We start from the raw sequence: 19,401 nt of genomic DNA on the forward strand, positions 1-19,401 counted from the left end.
ATTCATCTCATCAGACTTGCCTGCTAGAAGCATTACCTTTGTTTCAAGGGCTGAGACATTTAAAAGTTTTGTTTCTCTTATAATAACAGCAACTAAGTTCCATCTTTGGGCATGCACGTATTGAACCATAGTGTGAATTGCGATGGTAAGGTTTTACAGTCTATAAATAATGCCTAGTGAAACTGGAGCCATTCAGTCACTAGAAATATTTATGCCTATCTGTGGCTGTTTGTCTATTTGCATGATTATCCTCGCCATTCTCCTCCAGGCTCTGAAAAGACACACTGAAAGGTTTCTTACCAGCTTGTTCACGTCTGGACTCACATTAACTCTATGACCATATTTTATTCCAGACACTTCTGAGAAATTCATCAGGCTGTGAAGCGCGCCGTGATGAATATCGAACCGAGTTTACTACAGCTTTGCAGCGCGTTGACTTATTCATGGGTCAATTCAGCGAAGTCCTCTTAACATCTGTATCCACCTTCATTAAAGGAGACCTCACCATAGCTAATCTTGGGACATCAGAGGGTCGCTTCATGCAGGTAAGTGCTTTCTGAGAGTAGCTGTGTCTGTTCTATCTGGTATTGTGCAATTAATTTGTTTTCGTTTTTGCAGTAAGGTATTTGCAAATACTGTAAAGTCCAAATCGTAGTAGAAACTGGAACACAGACTGAAAGCCAAACAATGAAGCCTGGTCCACTTTCTGTTAAATGTGTGGTCTCTTTTCATTAAGTTCTTAAAGCTTTCAGTTTGAATCTGGTTGCTTTAATTTTCTCGTCCAGAATGGTGTGGGTTTTTTTTTTCCATTCATAATTTCTGTCACATGATTGGAAAATAAAATGAAACAATTAAAGCACTTCTAGGCAATTTTTTTTTTATTTCAAGGGAAGCTACAGATCAAAGGAGAGCTATTGTGTGAACCATGCGTCTCCATGAGAAGAAACATTCACATCATTGAGAAATATTGGCAGGAGTTAGGAAGGGACAACATTATCATCAAAATCCCATTGTAACTCAAGCTCTCCTGATTCTGTAAAATGGTAGGGTTGGATGCAAATAAGTTCAAATACAAAAAAAAAAATCCAGATTTTATTAAGAAATGGTTGTAACGGATAGCAACAGTACTTCTGTACAACAAAAGTTTCCATTTCAACTTACTGTGTTTCCCAGATACAAGAACCATAGCACTTTGCAGAAATTAAAATACTCTCTTGTAGGGTTAGTTTTTGCTGTTTTCTAGTTATTGGTGCTTTTAACATGAGTTGTTAGTAGATTCTTGTTGAGTGAAGAATGACAATAGCATCTATGGAAATCTTGAACTTCTATGAATACTAGAAATTTCTTTTAAAGGGAGATTTCATAATTGTCTGATGTAGTTAATACCCTCATTAGAAAATAACCTCTAGTAAACCAACTGAGAATGATAAGCTTTTCCTATAACTTGCCTATCTATACATCCTATATGTGTTTTCTTCTACAAAACTTTTTTTAATTACCACTCTTTTTATAGCAGCCTGGTTATTGATCCTTGCCATATTTTAAAACCTGTAAGCTGTGTTTTTCTGGTACTAATGGGCATGGTGGAATTTTTTCAAGGTCAAAAACCATGTAAATAAAACCTTCCTAGCTCAAAACTAATCATACAGCTCCTGTTATCTAATTATTCCCGTAGTAATCTCCCTTCTATTGCTTCACAGTGAACTATGCCTTTTCTCCCCCTTTCCTCTGTCCATTCCACTGTGCTTATTTATCCAACTCATCCATCTTGACCATTTAATTCTATCCTTAACTTCTCAAACCTGAAGGAGGGATGCCTCACCCCTCCCACAGAGACATGCACTCAAATGTATTTGAAATATGGTCATATCTATTATACGTAAAATATGTAGTATTATTCTGTGTTTATACATGTTTTTAATTTACATCAGTGGCATTCTATAGAATTGCAAAAATACAAAGAAGGACTAGAGAAGCTGGCATCTATTGATTTCCTCATGTGTTCATTATGTTGATTTGCCCCTTTTATCTTTATTTCTGCTTTCTTTGTTTTTGTTTTTTCAAAATCATCCATTACCTCACCAATCCAGTTTTGTATGAATAAGCTTTTTATGATTACTTTAGCTCCGACTTTTTTTAACATCAAAAGTTCCCTGGCCTATTTCCACATTCTAAAGTTGTAATACAATTCCTTATTTAAATATGTTGCTTTATTAACTGAGTAAATTCTGCTGTGTGACAGAGTCCATCGCCTGAGGGATACGTCATGCATCAGTCTCATTATAGAAATGCTGTAGCAAATGTTTTATTCTTGTCTCCCAGCCTTTGTGTAAAGGAAACTATATTTTGCCCAGTAACTATTCATCCAAAACAAAAGGTAAAAATAAATGCTTATTTTATGAAAAGTACTGGTATCACTGACTTTTTTTAAAAAGTGGCTTTTAATTTATCAAATAAGTATCAAGAACTACCTAACTTTGCTTTACTAGACAAACGAATGAAGCAAAGGAAAGAGTGACACAGAACCTACCTTTAAGAAATTAAATTTTAGTAGGAAAGATAAACATATTTACCTGATAATAATAGTACATACAGACAAAGGGCTATTCAAAACCACAGAGGATCTATTTCTCTGACGCTTGCCTAAGAGAATTTCATTCCGTTAAATTTTATAAAGAAACCTGAGGCATTTGAAGGATCAAACAATCAACATCACTGAAGTCCAGATATTTACAGTAAATAATAGTGGGGGACGAGTCAGAAGTGGAGCACAGATATGGCGACCTCCCACTTTAATCTGTCAGAGCAGTGACTTCCTACAAAGTTCTGTAAATGTTTTGACTGCACCACAGTGCTAAATGTATGGCTAGGCCTAAGTTTCTACAACTCGTGTTTTAGTAAATACGATGAAGTTTCTGTTACAAAATAGAATGGACATTTTTTTTTTTTCCGAAAGACAGCTGCCCTACACAAAAGGGAACAGAAAAATGATTTTACTTCCTTCCTACCCTGAAGCCTAATGGCAAAGTTGCTTTGCAAATTTTTTTCTCCCAAGCATTTGCAGCTGTTTCTGTCTTTCCTATTGTGCTTGTGTTCAGCTCTGGCTGGGAACACAAGCTACAGCCCCAGCTGTTGGGTGCAAAGTGAATCAGTTATTTCACAGTGGTCATTTGATTAGAAAGAATTACATTGTTTAGTTAACAATATTTTGTGTATGGCAGGGAAGACATTTTTGACATGTTCCTAACATTTAATGATGTGTAACTTATCTTGTACAGGTGCAGCTATATCTGAAAATACTGATGCATACATATATTTATAAAGTCTCAATATCTGTAGAGCCATGTCAATGTAGGTGAAGATTTAAAAACAATTTTTATTTGCATGATCACTCTCTTGATACTTTGAAGTAAATTAGTAGGGTAAGCAATGTTTGAGATAGTGTAAGTGAACCATGAGAACGTGCCTTCTTACAAACTGGGGAAGGAGATGTAGAACAGAGCCAGACTTGGGAACATTAACACAGTGTACACAGCTACGTGGGAGAGGGAAGAGGGATTCTCATGAAGATCACAGGACTAATCACAGGGATTGTCCACGTCTCCCTTCTGAGCGCCTCGTCTAATCTACATCCAAAACAATGCTTCCTTGATTTTTTTTAAACAGCACTTGTATAAGGCTTTTAATCTCTAAATGCAAAGCATTGCTATTAAAATATCTGTGCATGACTGTCAGGCCAGGGAGAGTGAGTGGATCAGGGATGCGGGAGGGGGTGGGGAGGCCCTTTCAAGAATTATTTCAAGTTCAGCTCCACAGATATTCACTGGGCAACTACTATGTGCACTACACTGTGCCTGCTTCCAATGGCCACGGCCTGGGCACTGTCACTGCTGCTACTGGGCTTCGTGGTTCCATCCTAGCTCTTCCCGCATGCCCCTTTCCCCTCTCCAAGTTCCTAAATGTTGTTACCACCCACTCATCACTCCTGTTCTCTTCTGCCTCTTAACTGGACTAGTTGGATCTTAAGTAAGAAACCCAAGGAGGTAAAGATCACCTAAAAAGATGTCCCGTGTTCAAGATCATTACTTAAAGGATTGTGTTAGTAATCAGTGAACCTAAGAATAATTACTCACTTCCAATAAGAAAAGTTTGTTTATCTATTGACCTCCTGTCTTCAAATTCCTTCAGTTCCCGTGCCCCCATCGTGGCATGTCAGCGCTGTCTGTGAGAAGCCTGTAGTATGCATCATGTTTGGAATTACTGCCATTTTAGAGTATGTAGACGCAGATTCACTGGCAGAGACACAACTGAAGGAAGCTTCAACTTGAACAGTGATTCTCTTTAGGGATTTCTAACTTACCCATCTCTTTTATAAAATGATCAGATAAAAATATTATCTGCCTTTTTTTGTGTGTACATCATTAACTTAGTTTTAACCGTAAAGAAAGTTAGCTTTGGCTTTTTTTTTTTTTTTTCACAGAGACTCGCTTTGTTGCCCAGGCTGGAGTGTGGTGGCACAATCTTTGTTTCACTGCAACCCCCACCTCCAGGATTCAAGCAATTCTTGTGCCTTAGCCTCCTGAGTAGCTGGGATTACAGGCACGTACCACCATGCCCAGCTAATTTTTGTACTTTTAGTAGAGACGGGTTTTTCGCCATGTTGGCCAGGCTGATCTAGAAATCCTGGCCTCAAGTGATCTGCCCGCCTTGGCCTCCCAAAATGCTGAGATTACAGGTATGAGTCACCGTGCCCAGAAGATTTGGTGTATTTCTTTAGAGGAGAATACACTCAAGAGTTCTGAAATTTCTTTTGTGTAAGAAAGAACTTTTTATAAATAATAATTTCAGTTATGTCCATAACTAAAAATCAAGTCCAGTTTATGTTTAGTCTCCCAAAATGAATTGACACATGCTCTTGAAAGACATACCTTATACATTGTTACATGCATAGAAATTTAAAATATCATAAATATTTGAAATCATAGGACAATGCGAAGCTTTTGTTTTGGCTTTTGGTAGCAAGGAACAAATGAGATTTCTTGCATGGGTGCTTTTGGAAAGAGCAGAGAGACATTTTAAGACATGAAATATATATGTCTCAGTAGTTTCTTGAACTTTTATGACTTTTTAATTTCAGAAACAGGTATACTCTGTGTATAAATTGGCTAATTCTACAATCAACATGTTTGAAATACTGATTTGAAAGAAATGGTTATTTTAAAATTTTAACAAATTTCCTAGCTTATTTGGTTTTTAGATGTTCAAAATATTTTTTTTTACAAATGCCTCAATCTGGTATTGACTCATTTTGACTTATCTCAGAAGGTTGAAGTACACACATCAGTATTGTAACAGAGAGGAAAATTGTTTTGCCTTTTGGATGTATCTGGCCTTTAAAATGTCAAGTTGGTATAGAAGCACTCATACCCATTTACCAAAAAGAAGAAAGGAAAGAACAGAGTAAACTTCATTTAATTCACCGTTTGCTACCTGGCACTTTGTCTTACCATTTTCTGAGCTATCAGTACCAATCAGCAATTTCTACTTCTTATTTTTTATTTTTTTTACAAAAAAACTAGATATTTACCATAATTGAAACAGATAACTCTACTCTTCATATTCTGATTTCTTTCTAAATAAACACCAATTTCTATCACATACTGAAGAAAATAGGAAACCTGAAACAGCAAAGCAGAAAGAAGCATCAGAAATACCTTGAAAATGCAGATTAAACTCTTTTAGGTTAATCTAGATTCTGAAACATTTAAAAACCTCATGACTTCATTAAGGCTTAAATAAGCTTCTTATTTCAGCCTTTTTGTATATTAAGGCAACAGATATGTCTTGAGGACCAGAGTCTGTATTCTGTATTGGGAACTCCGGGGTAAACAAATATACTCCCTGAATTCATAGGTCACATCCTGCTATAACCCGATCCATTTATGAATAGTGTCATCTTCTTCACTCATATTTTTTTCGTTGAGCCTCAATTTCCAATAATTGGCCAGTCATGGTGGCTTATGCCTGTAATCCCAACATTTTGGGAGGTAGAGGATGGAGGATTGCTTGAGGCCAGGAGTTCCAGACAAGCCTGGGCAACACAGCAAGACCCTGTCTCTACAAGACATAAAAAACTTAGGCATGTGTGGTGGTGCATGCCTGTAGTCCTAGCCATTTGGGAAGCTGAGGTGGGAGGATCACCTGAGCCCGGGAGTTCGAGATTACAGTAAGCTATGATCATATCACTACATTCCAGCCTGAATGACAGAGCAAGACCCTGTCTCTTAAAAGAAAAGAAAATCCAATAATTTGCAACATCTTTCATTAAGAATGAAGCTTTTCTTATTCCCCAACAGAAATCCTCTATTATTCTCAACTTCTAAATTAGAATCAATCTAGATGATATCAAAGCTCCTGTTCAGTTTTATTGGCCTTAAAATAGAAATTGGTGTTTTCTGTTCATATAAAAGGAAACTTCAATCTCCAAAAGATTGTATGTAGGCTTCTTGGCTACATTTTAATCTGTATTTCTGTAAGACTGAATCATTTACAATAAGATTTACTGTGTTTTGGGGGGGAGAGTTGTTTGATTTGTTATAGGGATGGGGTTTCCCTATGTTGCTCAGGCTGGTCTTGAACTCCTGGGCTCAAGCGATTCTGCTGCCTCAGCCTCCCAAAGTGCTGAGATTACAGGTGTGAGCCACCACACCTGGCCCTACTGTTATTTGATCCCAGGATAACTATGCGAAGAAGGGCCGTGTTGCATGTTTTCTAACGTGCTTTCCATCCAGTTCAGATGCACTGAAGGCCACCGAGATGTCACGTGTAGAACCCATACCTGTAGAGTTGGATGTCAGTGTCTCGATGAAAGTAGTACGATGCCAACAAGCATTCCAGTGGTTACTCAGATCTCTCCAAGAATATTAAAGGATATGAAATGTTCTTAGTCCGAAGCAACTCTGATTAAACCCCATGTCTTGTTCTACCTTCAACTTCCAGTGGTCTCTCCCTCTCCTTCAAGAGGTCCACTCTCACACACACTGTTCCAGCCCCACCATGCACCGCCTCCAACACCTCTGCTCTGCACCCACCTATAGGATATGCCCCCAACCCTTCACCACCTCTGCCAAGCACAGGCGCCTGGGGAGTGCCTCGTCTCCTGCTCTGACTGCTTTTCCTAAGGAGAAGCCACTTTTGTTCCTTCCACCCCTCCCCTGCCTCCAGCCCCTCCGGGACCCTGTTTCATGGAAGACTAGTCTGACCATGAAGGACTGTTCTTCAGAACACTGACTGGCATATCAAGCAGGGGATGCCCAAGTATTATCTTGGGCAGGAGGAATGGGAGGAAGTCTGTGAACCCTCTTACTTAATTTAAGAAAACATTTTGGCAGAGAACTATAAACCAAAACTACAATGAAGTACCACTTCACACCCGGTAGAATGGCTAGAATCAAGAAAATAAAAAATAACAAGTATAAGTGAGGATGTCAAGAAATTGCAGCCTTCATACCCTGCTGATGGGGATGTAGAATGGGGCAGCCACTACAGAAAATGGCTTGGCCCTGCCTTAAAGGGTTAAATAGAGTTGTCATAAGACCCAGCAATTCCACTTCTAGGTACCCAAGAGATGCGAAAATATATGTTCATACAAAAAGTTATTAATATACATAGCAGCATTATTCACAATAGGCAAAAAGTGGAAAACCCAAACGTCCATTGAGTGATGAATAGATAAATAAAAGGTGGCATATCCATATAATGAAATATTATTTTGGTGATAAAAAGGAGCATGAATAACCTTGAAAACATTATATTAAAGCCAGGCATGGTGGCTCACACCTGTAATCCCAGCACCTTGGAAAGCCAAAGCAGGCAGATCGCTTGAGGTCAGGAGTTCAAGACCAGCCTGGCTAATATGGGGATACCCTGTCTCTACTAAAAATACAAAAATTAGCTGGGCATGGTGGCCCATGCATGTAATCCTAGCTACTCGGGAGGCTGAGGCAGGAGAATCACTTGAACCCAGGAGGCAGAGGTTGCAGCGAACTGAGATTGCACCACTGCACTCCAGCCTGGGCAACAGAATGAAACTCCATCTCAAAAAAATAAAAATAAATTAAAATAAATTAAAGAAAAAAGAAAGAAAAAGAAAACTTTGTGTTAAGTGAAAGTTGCCAGGCACAGAAAGACCACATATTATAGGATTCCATTTATATGAAATATCTAGAATAGGAAAACCTATAGAGATAGAAAGTAGATTAGTGGTAGTCAAGGACTAAGAGAATATGGGGAGACTGGGAATGACAGCTAAGGGATGTGGGGCTTCTTTTTGAGATAATGAAAGCATTCTACAACCCTGTCTCAAAAAATAAAAAAATCTAAAACTGTTCAATTGTCCACTTTAAAAACAATGGGGGAGGTATACAGAAACTGCATACAAACATCTTATGTTAAATTGTATTCATCATTCTTAAAATTTAATTATATTAATAAAACAGTTTAATTAAAGATAAAACTGTATATGGGAGGTAAGGAGATATGGCCTTTACATATTTGTGGATATCTCACACAGAGTTACTTTGTTCAGGTTTACAGATTTGGAGGCTTAGCCACAACAGTTTTATTTGTACATGTATTTCTTCCCCATGTCCTATCTACAAGGGGCTATGTGAGATCAAAACCACAACCATCCAGTAAATTCAGATTCTGCCCTGCCCCAAATGTATTAGTCCTGTATTTTCAAGGCCATTAAAGAAAAAATATCCTGTGACCTAAATGCTAAAGATTAGTTGTTGAACAGTAGAAACTCAAAGATAATTGTTGGTCTTCTATTTTATGCTAATTTTTCTAAGATTACCAGGTTATTTATCATAAAAATTACATGTACATGCCAAATTTAGTTCTGTTCCTAGAAATATCTCCATGACAACCAAAAAGAACTCCTAATTTCTGGCACGCATTGCTTCAGGGGTATTTTGAGAGTTAAAGTGTTTAATCGATTATTTAGAATCCTAGCAATAAGAGAAAGAAAAGAATTAAGGGTAGGAAAACATTTATAGCAGTAGGTATCCCTGCAGAGAATGAGCTAATGACCAACTAAAAAGGCATTTGCATCTGTGGTACAACCTCTGCGCAAAATTCCAAATGGCATTCTCACTTCCAAGTCACCTCACTTTTCCATGTGCCTTTGTGTCTTCTCATCTTCATCCCATTTTCTGTAGCAAGCAACATTCGTGCTAATTCATGATCAAAAGTAGAGCTTGGCGAAGTGTGCTAGTAACATTTTCTCTATGCCGTCAGAAACTATTTAGATGCAGAGACTTTCTCCTTTGGCACACTTAACTTGTGCAGCAAAAATTACTGAAACACGGAGTAACTGGCAAGGCAAATATATTGTGAAATTTGTTTTAGTACTTTTACTCACGAGTGGCTCTTGGGAGCTCAGAGTTGAAGCTTTTTCAATGGTATTTACTCTGGTGCTCCAAAGGCCTAGCAGTTGAGTGTTTAAGAGGTCAAGCACATGGATTCTGGCCTCAGATAAAGCTCTGTGGAAATCTGACTCTTGTACTTTCTAGCTGAAATTCTATGTTGTGTTTTTTTTTAAGGAAAACAATAGTACCTACCTTATAGGAGTATTGTGAAGAGTAAATAAAATCTCCATTTAAAGCACTTAGCACAATATGTGACCCAGTTACCTGTTATGAAAGTACCATACATTTGGTGCTTTTCAGACAAAGCTCTTTAACAGAGGATACACATATCAATCAATCCAAGCCCAGAGGTGCAAAGAGCTTCCGAAAAGAAAGAGAAAGGTTAATTATTTCTGGGAAAGGACTACCTGGATGGGCTTCAGATATTTCATAAAGTCAAAGATGATGACCTAGTAATTAAGAAGGGATTGCTTATTATGGATTTGGGAAATGGTATTAAAGAGAGCAAGAAGATAGGAGAAAAAAAGGGCTCTAGGAGGTGATTGTTATGTAGCCAGTCTAAGTAGAACGGAGGAAACCAGGGAGACAGACACAAAATGCAGATGTCCATTGCAAGGTTCATAGTGATGAATAATCTTCAGTGAAGTGCAAAGCATAGAATGAGATGGAAAACAAAGTCAGGGTATTAAGACAGACTGGTGTTCTGTGTTACTTTTGACCTGTGTGTGAGAAAAGGAGTTTTTTTGCTTTTGTGTTTTTGTTTTGTTTTTTGTTTTACCTTTGCAGTTTGAGGTGATATTGGGCAGGAGTATAGGAAAAATGAGACGTGGTGAGCACCCGAAGGGAGTTAAGGTTGCAAAATTGGGTAACCAAAATCTGGAGAATTTGAAATAGAAGCTTTGGAAGTCTGACATCTGATATTCTGCTTGTAACCAATACCCAAAGGGAGGTGGGACTGGTAATTGAATTTCTGTTCACTTTGCCTGCAAAGGTCACCAATACCTATTGGGCCCTAACTTTAGGAAATAGCAATAGTTTCCAACCTTTCCCATCCTGACCAAGTGACCCTTGATCCATCACTTAACTTCTGTGCAAATATAACCACCCTTTCTAATGGAGATGTTTTGAAAGCGTTGAGTGTTTAGGGTAGAACAAACATAAGAGCACAAATGTCATGATGTTTAACTTTTACGGCTGTATGTGAGCTTGATTAGTTTCTCTATCAACAATCCACTCTCTGAGAACAAATTAGGTATTTTGAGAATCTTCCCAAATTGCTTCAGGATACTTGGCTCCTTTATTATGCTGAAGAAAAAATTTACAGTTGTTCCCCAGAACATTTATATGTTGTATGTGTTTGTTAGAGTACAAAGCAGTTAATTATTCCTGTAATTTTCATTCCCATTATACGAATGAGAAAGCTGAGGTAGAGGGAGTGACTATGTAATCGTAATCTCACAGATGTCCATGTTTGTCCTGTGATTTCATACCCATTGCGAGTAAATGCGTGTTCAATGCAATGTAAAAGACTATTAGAGATGTTGGACAATTTCACAAAGTAGATTTCAAGTCTAGGGCTGTGCTAAGCCTCCTCCACCTTCATGTATATGCAACCCAGTGGCCTACTTAAGAGTGAAAGTTTTTCTGAGAACTCCAGCACCCTCCTAAAAATCTAAGTGTTCATATAAGATAATAATTTGGATTTTATCCAAACTGTTGTCAATTATGCTCTGAACTTTATTATTACTGGGTTCTAGGAACAGGACAGATGGAAATTAGATAGGTGGGAAACATCCCAAATTTTAAAAACCTGAAAGCAAAAATGACATCAATCATCAAACCTCATTTCCCAGGCATTGTTAAAACCATCAGGCCTTATTTTAAAGCCAGACCAAGAAGCAGAGTTTTATAATCCAAGTAATAATATATTGTGGGACAGTGGATTATAAAAAAATACAACACATCATTTCAAAGTAGCTGGGGGCCTGTTTTGACCTGAAAAGATCTATAAATATGGCTTAAGAGTAGCACAGCTGGAACTGGCTCCAGTATTCCAGACTCCCCGTCCACTACTCTTAACCATTACGTCAAGGGAAACTGCCTGGCGGGGAGGATTAAGAGGATATATTTAAAAAATAATCCAGAATCATTGTAGCATGTGTGGTGTCTTCTTTCTGGAGAGAGTTTTGGTTCCTCCATTTCCCAATACAATTGCAGGGATTTGTCTGTATGTGCTGCCAATTGATTGAAAGATCTCTTTCCCTTGAAACCATTAAAAGATCATAGGCAAAGTCTGTCTTGGGGGTTCAGATAATTTGGCTTCAAGGCAAGAGATTAGAAGATGACATATTGATTTACAATGAGGGAAACTGTTGGGTCTTCAGTTCAAACACCCACAAGCCCTGCTAATCTGCTATTGCCATTATCATCTACATTTTCCACTTATATTTAAAGTGAGCTTGTTGGAATAAGGGTGTTATAACTTTTTTGCTTTTTAGGTTGTGGTTTCTCGATCAGGACCATCAACCCCTCATGTTAATTTTCTCCTGGACTCCCATCCGGTGTCTCCAGAAGTGATTGTGGAGCATCCATTAAACCAGAATGGCTACACACTGGTTGTCACTGGGAAGAAGGTAAGCTGTTCTCACAGGGAATTTCCATAGACGTGGTTTTTCCCAAATGGATATTTACAACCAGTGTCACTTGGCCCTTTATAATGTCTCTCTTCATCTTAAATTTACCCCTCCTCTATTAAGTTCTTTAGTGAGTATTCCAGAGATCTTCTGAGATCGAGTTAATTTGTTATTCAAGAAAGACTAGACCTAAGGGAGGTCTTTTTCAAAACTTCTCCTTTTGTCCTATATTTCTCAACAAGAAAAATAAACACACAGAATGAGAATTACATTCCTAATGACAGAGCTCTAGTGCAGGCAGATAAATCCTGGAAATGTACATTGGAATCCGACTCCAACCAATAATCCCTTTTCTCCTAGAGAAGAAAGTGCATCTTCATGCCAGAATGATATGCAGCCTTACTTAGAATTTTCCAGAGGTTCAAGTGTGTTTTCCCACCACTTAAATTATACTCTCTTGTTATTTTAAAATCATCTCAGACAGGGCACAATGTCCCTACTATGTAGAACCTCTAACATTGCATGGCAATGCTATGCTCACTGGACAATAGTGTTACTTTTTCACATACCTGCTAACAATAAAGGAAAGGAAGGAATCAGATTTTTAAAATTTTAATCACTGTTATGACAAGATTTGCACACATAGTTGCTATGTCTAGAAAATTCCATCAAATGATATTTACATGTACCTTTTGTGTACTTACTTTATAATTAATGAATAAACTAGATACCCCTCTGGAAGCTCTTTCTACCCCTTCTCTTCACAGATCACGAAGATCCCATTGAGTGGCTTGGGCTGCAGACATTTCCAGTCCTGCAGTCAGTGCCTCTCTGCCCCGCCCTTTGTTCAGTGTGGCTGGTGCCACGACAAATGTGTGCGATCGGAGGAATGCCCGAGCGGGACATGGACTCAACAGATCTGTCTGCCTGCAATCTACAAGGTAGGAATCTCTAACAGCTGGCATACATGTTTTTGTTTTGTTTTGTTTTTTGGTTTTTGGTTTTTTTAGATACAAATCCTACTAATGAAAAAAATTTAAAAATCAATTTACTCATTTAGCTGTGAGTCATCAGCTAAAGCACCATCTCTCTCTTGGCTTTATCCCTTGGGTGGGGAGGGGGTGGTGTTTGGGCATCCCCCGAGTCCTGCACCTGAAGTGCTTGCTTCACATTGTCTAGGTTCTCTCCCTGGGCAGCTGCTCACCTTTAGTGCTGTGTGAATAAAAGAGTGGTGGCGAATAAGCAACAGTGCTCCCCATTTTCTCACACTGGGGCCTGTTCCCTCCTGACTCACCCACTTCGTGATTCCTCGCCACTTCCTATATCGGCCAAGTGCCCAGACATGAGCCTCCATCACAGAAACAGATCTGCTCATGGCATATCCTGGAACCCTGAGCTGAATCCTGCAAACTGGTGATCCCTGCCATGCTGGGGCACACAGGACAGTTTTCTTCCTGTCCGATGCATAGATGATGGCCTTGTCTGTTCACAGATGAGACTGAAGATTATTTCCCAGGGTGAGGTGGGAGGCAAGTGGAGGGTCAACACCCATGGGTGGCTGTGAGTCTTCCTTCAGTGTTCCCAGAAAAAAAGCAAAGGCTCAACGGATGACTATACTAACATCTATACTTCTGTAAGCCATGCCACTCTTTAATTCATTCCAAAAATATTTATTGAGTGCATGCCATTTAGCAGGCTGCCCTCTAGTCCCTGGGGAGATATAGTCCAGAACAAGACAAGCACATCTCTTGCTGATAGAGAACTCAGTTTCTGGCAACGGACATCAGCTCTAACATCACAGCCATGCTAACTGTGTTGCCTTATTTGCTTAAGCATGTATTCGGCACTATGAAAATCTCCATGCAATTTTAAAAAATTTCTTAGTCCAAAACATCTTGCTTAAAAACACTTCCCTGGTGAGAACCCAGTATGTATTTTTCTCTGTGTGCATGTAGAAAACTTGGACTTTAGTAAATAGTTCTTATGAAAGATTCAAGTTAAAGGTCTCGGTCACCTGGTTCATGCCCAAGTAAACAAAATGTGCAAGTCAGAACAAGAACCACCCCCAAGTGCATGGCTGTTTTCATTTAGTTACGGTTTGGAGCAAGATTTGTAGTGGGTGACTTGGTTTTAAACCAAGTTATTTTCTGTTAGGTGTGACACAGTTATTAAGACTTAGCTTGATCGACCAGAGAATAAAGACAGTAACAAAACCAATTTAAATCTATACCGTAGTATTTGTGCACTTTTTTGTTGTTCAGTATACTTTTGGAACCGTGTGCAATTTTATACTTTTATAAACAAAGAACTTCAGAAATTTGAGACACTAGGAATCTGAACTCTGCTATTCCATGAAATAGATATGGAAAATATATGTGTGTGTGCCCATGCAATTAAATCACAACAATTTCATTTCAGAAATAACCAAGCTGGTATTTTAAGTAAAGAAAATGGTTTGATAACCTGCACAAATGAAACATTTAATTTTTACTAATGTGCTTCCTTTTACTAAGCATAAAAGCTATACTAAAATGCTTAAAAATAAAGTAAATATTTCAGAATTTTCTGGAAGCAGAGAATCTCTTGCAATATTTAAATCTCCCTCCTCTCTCACCCTTCCTAACTCTAGCATTCTATAGTTGATGATTCTCAAAGGTTGCATGCTACCATGCACAAGTCAGTGAGGCTTAAGCTGCAGTTGGGAAGGTAGGGCAGCTGAGTCCATAAATCCCTCCAGGTTCATAGTTGTTAGGAAGATTTCATGCTGCACTAGACTGTGACAGTTAGCATTCTTCCTGCAAAAAATAAGACAGATTTGAGGTGGCTGTTAAGATGGCCGAGTAGGAACAGCTCCGGTCTGCAGCTCCCAGCAAGATCAATGCAGAAGGCAGGTGATTTCTGCATGTCCAACAGAGGTACACAGCTCATCTCATTGGGACTGGTTAGACAGTGGGTGCAGCCCACGGAGGTCGAGCTGAAGCAGGGTGGGATGTTGCCTCACCTGGGAAGGGCAAGGGATTGGGGAACTCCCTCTCCTAGCAAAGGGAATCCTTGAGGAACTGTGTTGTGAGGAACAGTGTATTCTGGCCCAGATACTACACTTTCCCTACAGTTTTGGCAACTAACAGACCAGGAGATTCCCTCATTTGCCTACACCACCAGGGCCCTGGGTTTCAAACACAAAACTGGGCGACCATTTGGGCAGACACCGAGCTAGCTGCAGGAGATTTTTTTCATACCACAGTGGCGCCTGGAATGCCAGCAGGACAGAACCATTCACTCCCCTGGAAAGGGGGTTGAAGCCAGGGAGCCAAGTGGTCTAGCTCAGTGGATCCCACTCCCACAGAGACCAGCAAGCTAAGATGCACTGGCTTGAAATTCTCACTGCCAGCACAGGAGTCTGAAGTTGACCTGGGATGCTGGAGCTTGGTTCAGAGAGGGGTGTCCACCATTACTGAGGCTTGAATGGGCTATTTTCCCCTCGCACTGTAAAGGGTACAGCTTCAGCAGACTTAAACATTCCTGCCTGCTGGCTCTGAAGAGAGTAGCAAATCTCCCAGCACACTGCTCTAGCTCTGCTAAGGGACAGATTGCCTCCTCAAGTGGGTCCCTGACCCCTGTGCCTCCTGACTGGGAGACACCTCCCAGCAGGGGTCAACAGACACCTCACACAGGAGAGCCCCAGCTGGCATCTGGTAGGTGCCCCTCTAGGATGAAGCTTCCAGACGAAGGAATAGGCAGCAATGTTTGCTTTTCTACAGCCTCTGCTGGTGATACCCTGGCAAACAGGGTCTGGAGTGGACCTCCAGCAAACTCCAGAAGACCTGCAGCAGTGAGGCCTGACTGTTAGAAGAAAAACTAACAAACAGAAAGGAATAGCATCAACATAAACAAAGAGAACATCCACACAAAAACCCCATTCAAAGGTCACCAACATCAAAGACCAAAGGTAGATAAATCCGTGAAGATGAGGAAAAACCAGCGCAAAAAGGCTGAAAATTCCAAAAACCAGAACACCTCTTCTCCTCCAAAGGATCACAACTCCTTGCCAGCAAGGAAACAAAATTGGATGGAGAATGAGTTTGACAAATTGACATCAGCAGGCTTCAGAAGTTGGGTAATAACAAACTCCTCCAAGCTAAAGGAGCATGTTCTAACCCAATGCAAGGAGGCTAAGAACCTTGAAAAAAAATTTAGAGGAATTGCTAACTAGAATAACCAGTTTAGAGAAAAACATAAATGACCTGATGGAGCTGAAAAACACAGCATGAGAACTTCATGAAGCATACACAAGTATCAATAGCCAAATCAATCAAGTGGAAGAAAGGATATCAGAGATTGAAGATCAACTTAATGAATATCACCTTAATGAAATAAAGTGTGAAGACAAGATTAGAGAAAAAAGAATGAAAAGGAATGAACAAAACCTCCAAGAAATATGGGACTACGTGAAAAGACCAAACCTACATTTGATTGTTGTACCTGAAAGTTACAGGGAGAATGGAACCAAGTTGGAAAACACTCTTCAGAATATTATCCAGGAGAACTTCCCCAACCTGGCAAGACAGTCCAACATTCAAATTCAGGAAATACAGAGAACACCACGAAAATACTCCTCAAGAAGAGCAACCCCAAGACACATAATCGTCAGATTCACCAAGGTTGCAATGAAGGAAAAAATGTTAAGGGCAGCTGGAGAGAAAAGTCGGGTTACCCACAAAAGGAAGCCCATCAGACTAACAGTCTGTTTCTGCAGAAACCCTACAAGCCAGACACAAGACAAGGATGCCCTCTCTCACCACTCCTATTCAACATAGTGTTGGAATTTCTGGCCAGGACAATCAGGCAGGAGAAAGAAATAAAGGGTATTCAGTTACGAAAAGAGGAAGTCAAATTGTCTCTGTTTGCAGATGACATGATTTTATATCTAGAAAACCCCATCGTCTCAGCCCAAAATCTCCTTAAGCTGATAAGCAACTTTAGCAAAGTCTCAGGATACAAATTCAATGTGCAAAAATCACAAGCATTCTTATACACCAATAACAGACAAACAGAGAGCCAAATCACGAGTGAACTCCCATTCACAATTGCTTCAAAGAGAATAAAATACCTAGGAATCCAACTTACAAGGGATGTGAAGGACCTCTTCAAGGAGAACTACAAACCACTGCTCAACGAAATAAAAGAGGATACAAACAAATGGAAGAACATTCCATGCTCATGGATAGGAAGAATCAATATCATGAAAATGGCCATTCTGCCCAAAGTAATTTATAGATTCAATGCCATCCCCATCAAGCTACCAATTACTTTCTTCACAGAATTGGAAAAAACTACTTTAAAGTTCATATGGAACCAAAAAAGAGCCCACATTGTCAAGTCAATCCTAAGCCAAAAGAACAAAGCTGGAGGCATCACGCTACCTGACTTCAAACTGTACTACAAGGCTACAGTAACCAAAACAGCATGGTACTGGTACCAAAACAGAGATATAAACCAATGGAACAGAACAGAGCCCTCAGAAATAATACCACACATCTACAACTATCTGATCTTTGACAAACCTGACAAAAGAAGAAATGGGGAAATGATTCTCTATTTAACAAATGGTGCTGGAAAAACTGGCTAGCCATAAGTAGAAAACTGAAACTGGATCCCTTCCTTACACCTTATACAAAAATTAATTCAAGATGGATTAAAGATGTAAATGTTAGACCTAAAACCATAAAAATCCTAGAAGAAAACCTAGGCAATACCATTAAGGACATAGTCATGGGCAAGGACTTCATGTCTAAAACACCAAAAGCAATGGCAACAAAAGCCAAAACTGACAAATGGGATCTAATTAAACTAAAGAGCTTCTGCACAGCAAAAGAAACTACCATCAGAGTGAACAGGCAACCTACAGAATGGGAGAAAATTTTTGCAATCTACTCATCTGACAAAGGGCTAATATCCAGAATCTACAATGAACTCAAACAAATTTACAAGAAAAAAACTAACAACCCCATCAACAAGTGGGCAAAGGATATGAACAGACACTTCTCAAAAGAAGACATTTATGCAGCCAAAAGACACATGAAAAAATGCTCATCATCACTGGCCATCAGAGAAATGCAAATCAAAACCACAATGAGATACCATCTCACACCAGTTAGAAAGGCAATCATTAAAAAGTCAGGAAACAATATGTGCTGGAGAGGATGTGGAGAAATAGGAACACTTTTACACTGTTGGTGGGACTGTAAACTAGTTCAACCATTGTGGAAGACAGTGTGGCCATTCCTCAGGGATCTAGAACTAGACATACCGTTTGACCCAGCCATCCCATTACTGGGTATATACCCAAAGGATTATAAATCATGCTGCCATAAAGACACATGCACATGTATGTTTATTGCGGCACTATTCACAATAGCAAAGACTTGGAACCAGCCCAAATGTCCAACAATGATAGACTGGATTAAGAAAATGTGGCACATGTACGCCATGGAATACTATGCAGCCATAAAAAAGGATGAGTTCATGTCCTTTGTAGGGACATGGATGAAGCTGGAAACCATCATTCTCAGCAAACTATCGCAAGGACAAAAAACCAAGCACCACATGTTCTCACTCACAGGTGGGAATTGAACAATGAGAACACTTGGACACAGGAAGGGGAATATCACACACCAGGGCCTGTTGTGGGGTGGGGGGAGGGGGGAGAGTTAGCATTAGGAGATATACCTAATGTAAATGACGAGTTAATGGGTGCAGCACACCAGCATGGCACATATATACATATGTAACAAACCTGCACGTTGTGCACATGTACCCTAGAACTTAAAGTATAATAAAAAGTATATATAAAAAAAAGAAACCCTACAAGCCAGAAGAGAGTGGGGGCCAATACTCAACATTCTTAAAGAAAATAATTTCCTACCCAGAATTTCATATCCAGCCAAACTAAGCTTCATAAGTGAAGGAGAAATAAAATCCTTTACAGACAAGTAAATTCTGAGAGATTTTGTCACCATCAGGCCTGTCTTACAAGAGCTCCTGAAGGAAGCTCTAAATATAGAAAGAAAAAACTGGTACCACCTACTGCAGAAACATACCAAATTGTAAAGACCATCGACACTATGAAGAAACTACATCAACCAATGGGCAAAATAACCAGCTAGGATCAAATTCACACATAGCACTATTAACCTTAAATGTAAATAGGCTAAATGCCCCAATTAAAAGACACAGACTGGCAAATTGGATAAAGAGTCAAGACCCATTGGTGTGCTGTATTCAGGAGACCCATCTCACATGCAAAGACACACATACGCTCAAAATAAAGGGATGGA

The 19,401-nt window shown here is 39.4% G+C and overlaps 1 protein-coding gene across 1 annotated transcript in view; it reads left to right on the top strand.

Annotated features, from left to right (window-relative positions):
* Nucleotides 1–19,401, top strand: part of MET (MET proto-oncogene, receptor tyrosine kinase) — a 100,253-nt gene that overhangs the window by 29,312 nt on the left and 51,540 nt on the right. Inside the window, exons 3-5 of the mRNA XM_055283760.2 lie at nucleotides 354–545; nucleotides 11,930–12,064; nucleotides 12,832–13,005. Coding sequence (XP_055139735.2) covers nucleotides 354–545; nucleotides 11,930–12,064; nucleotides 12,832–13,005 — 501 coding nt within the window. The remainder of the gene's footprint in view (nucleotides 1–353; nucleotides 546–11,929; nucleotides 12,065–12,831; nucleotides 13,006–19,401) is intronic.

This window comes from Symphalangus syndactylus, chromosome 6, assembly GCF_028878055.3.
Source record: "Symphalangus syndactylus isolate Jambi chromosome 6, NHGRI_mSymSyn1-v2.1_pri, whole genome shotgun sequence".
Lineage (NCBI taxonomy): Eukaryota > Metazoa > Chordata > Mammalia > Primates > Hylobatidae > Symphalangus > Symphalangus syndactylus.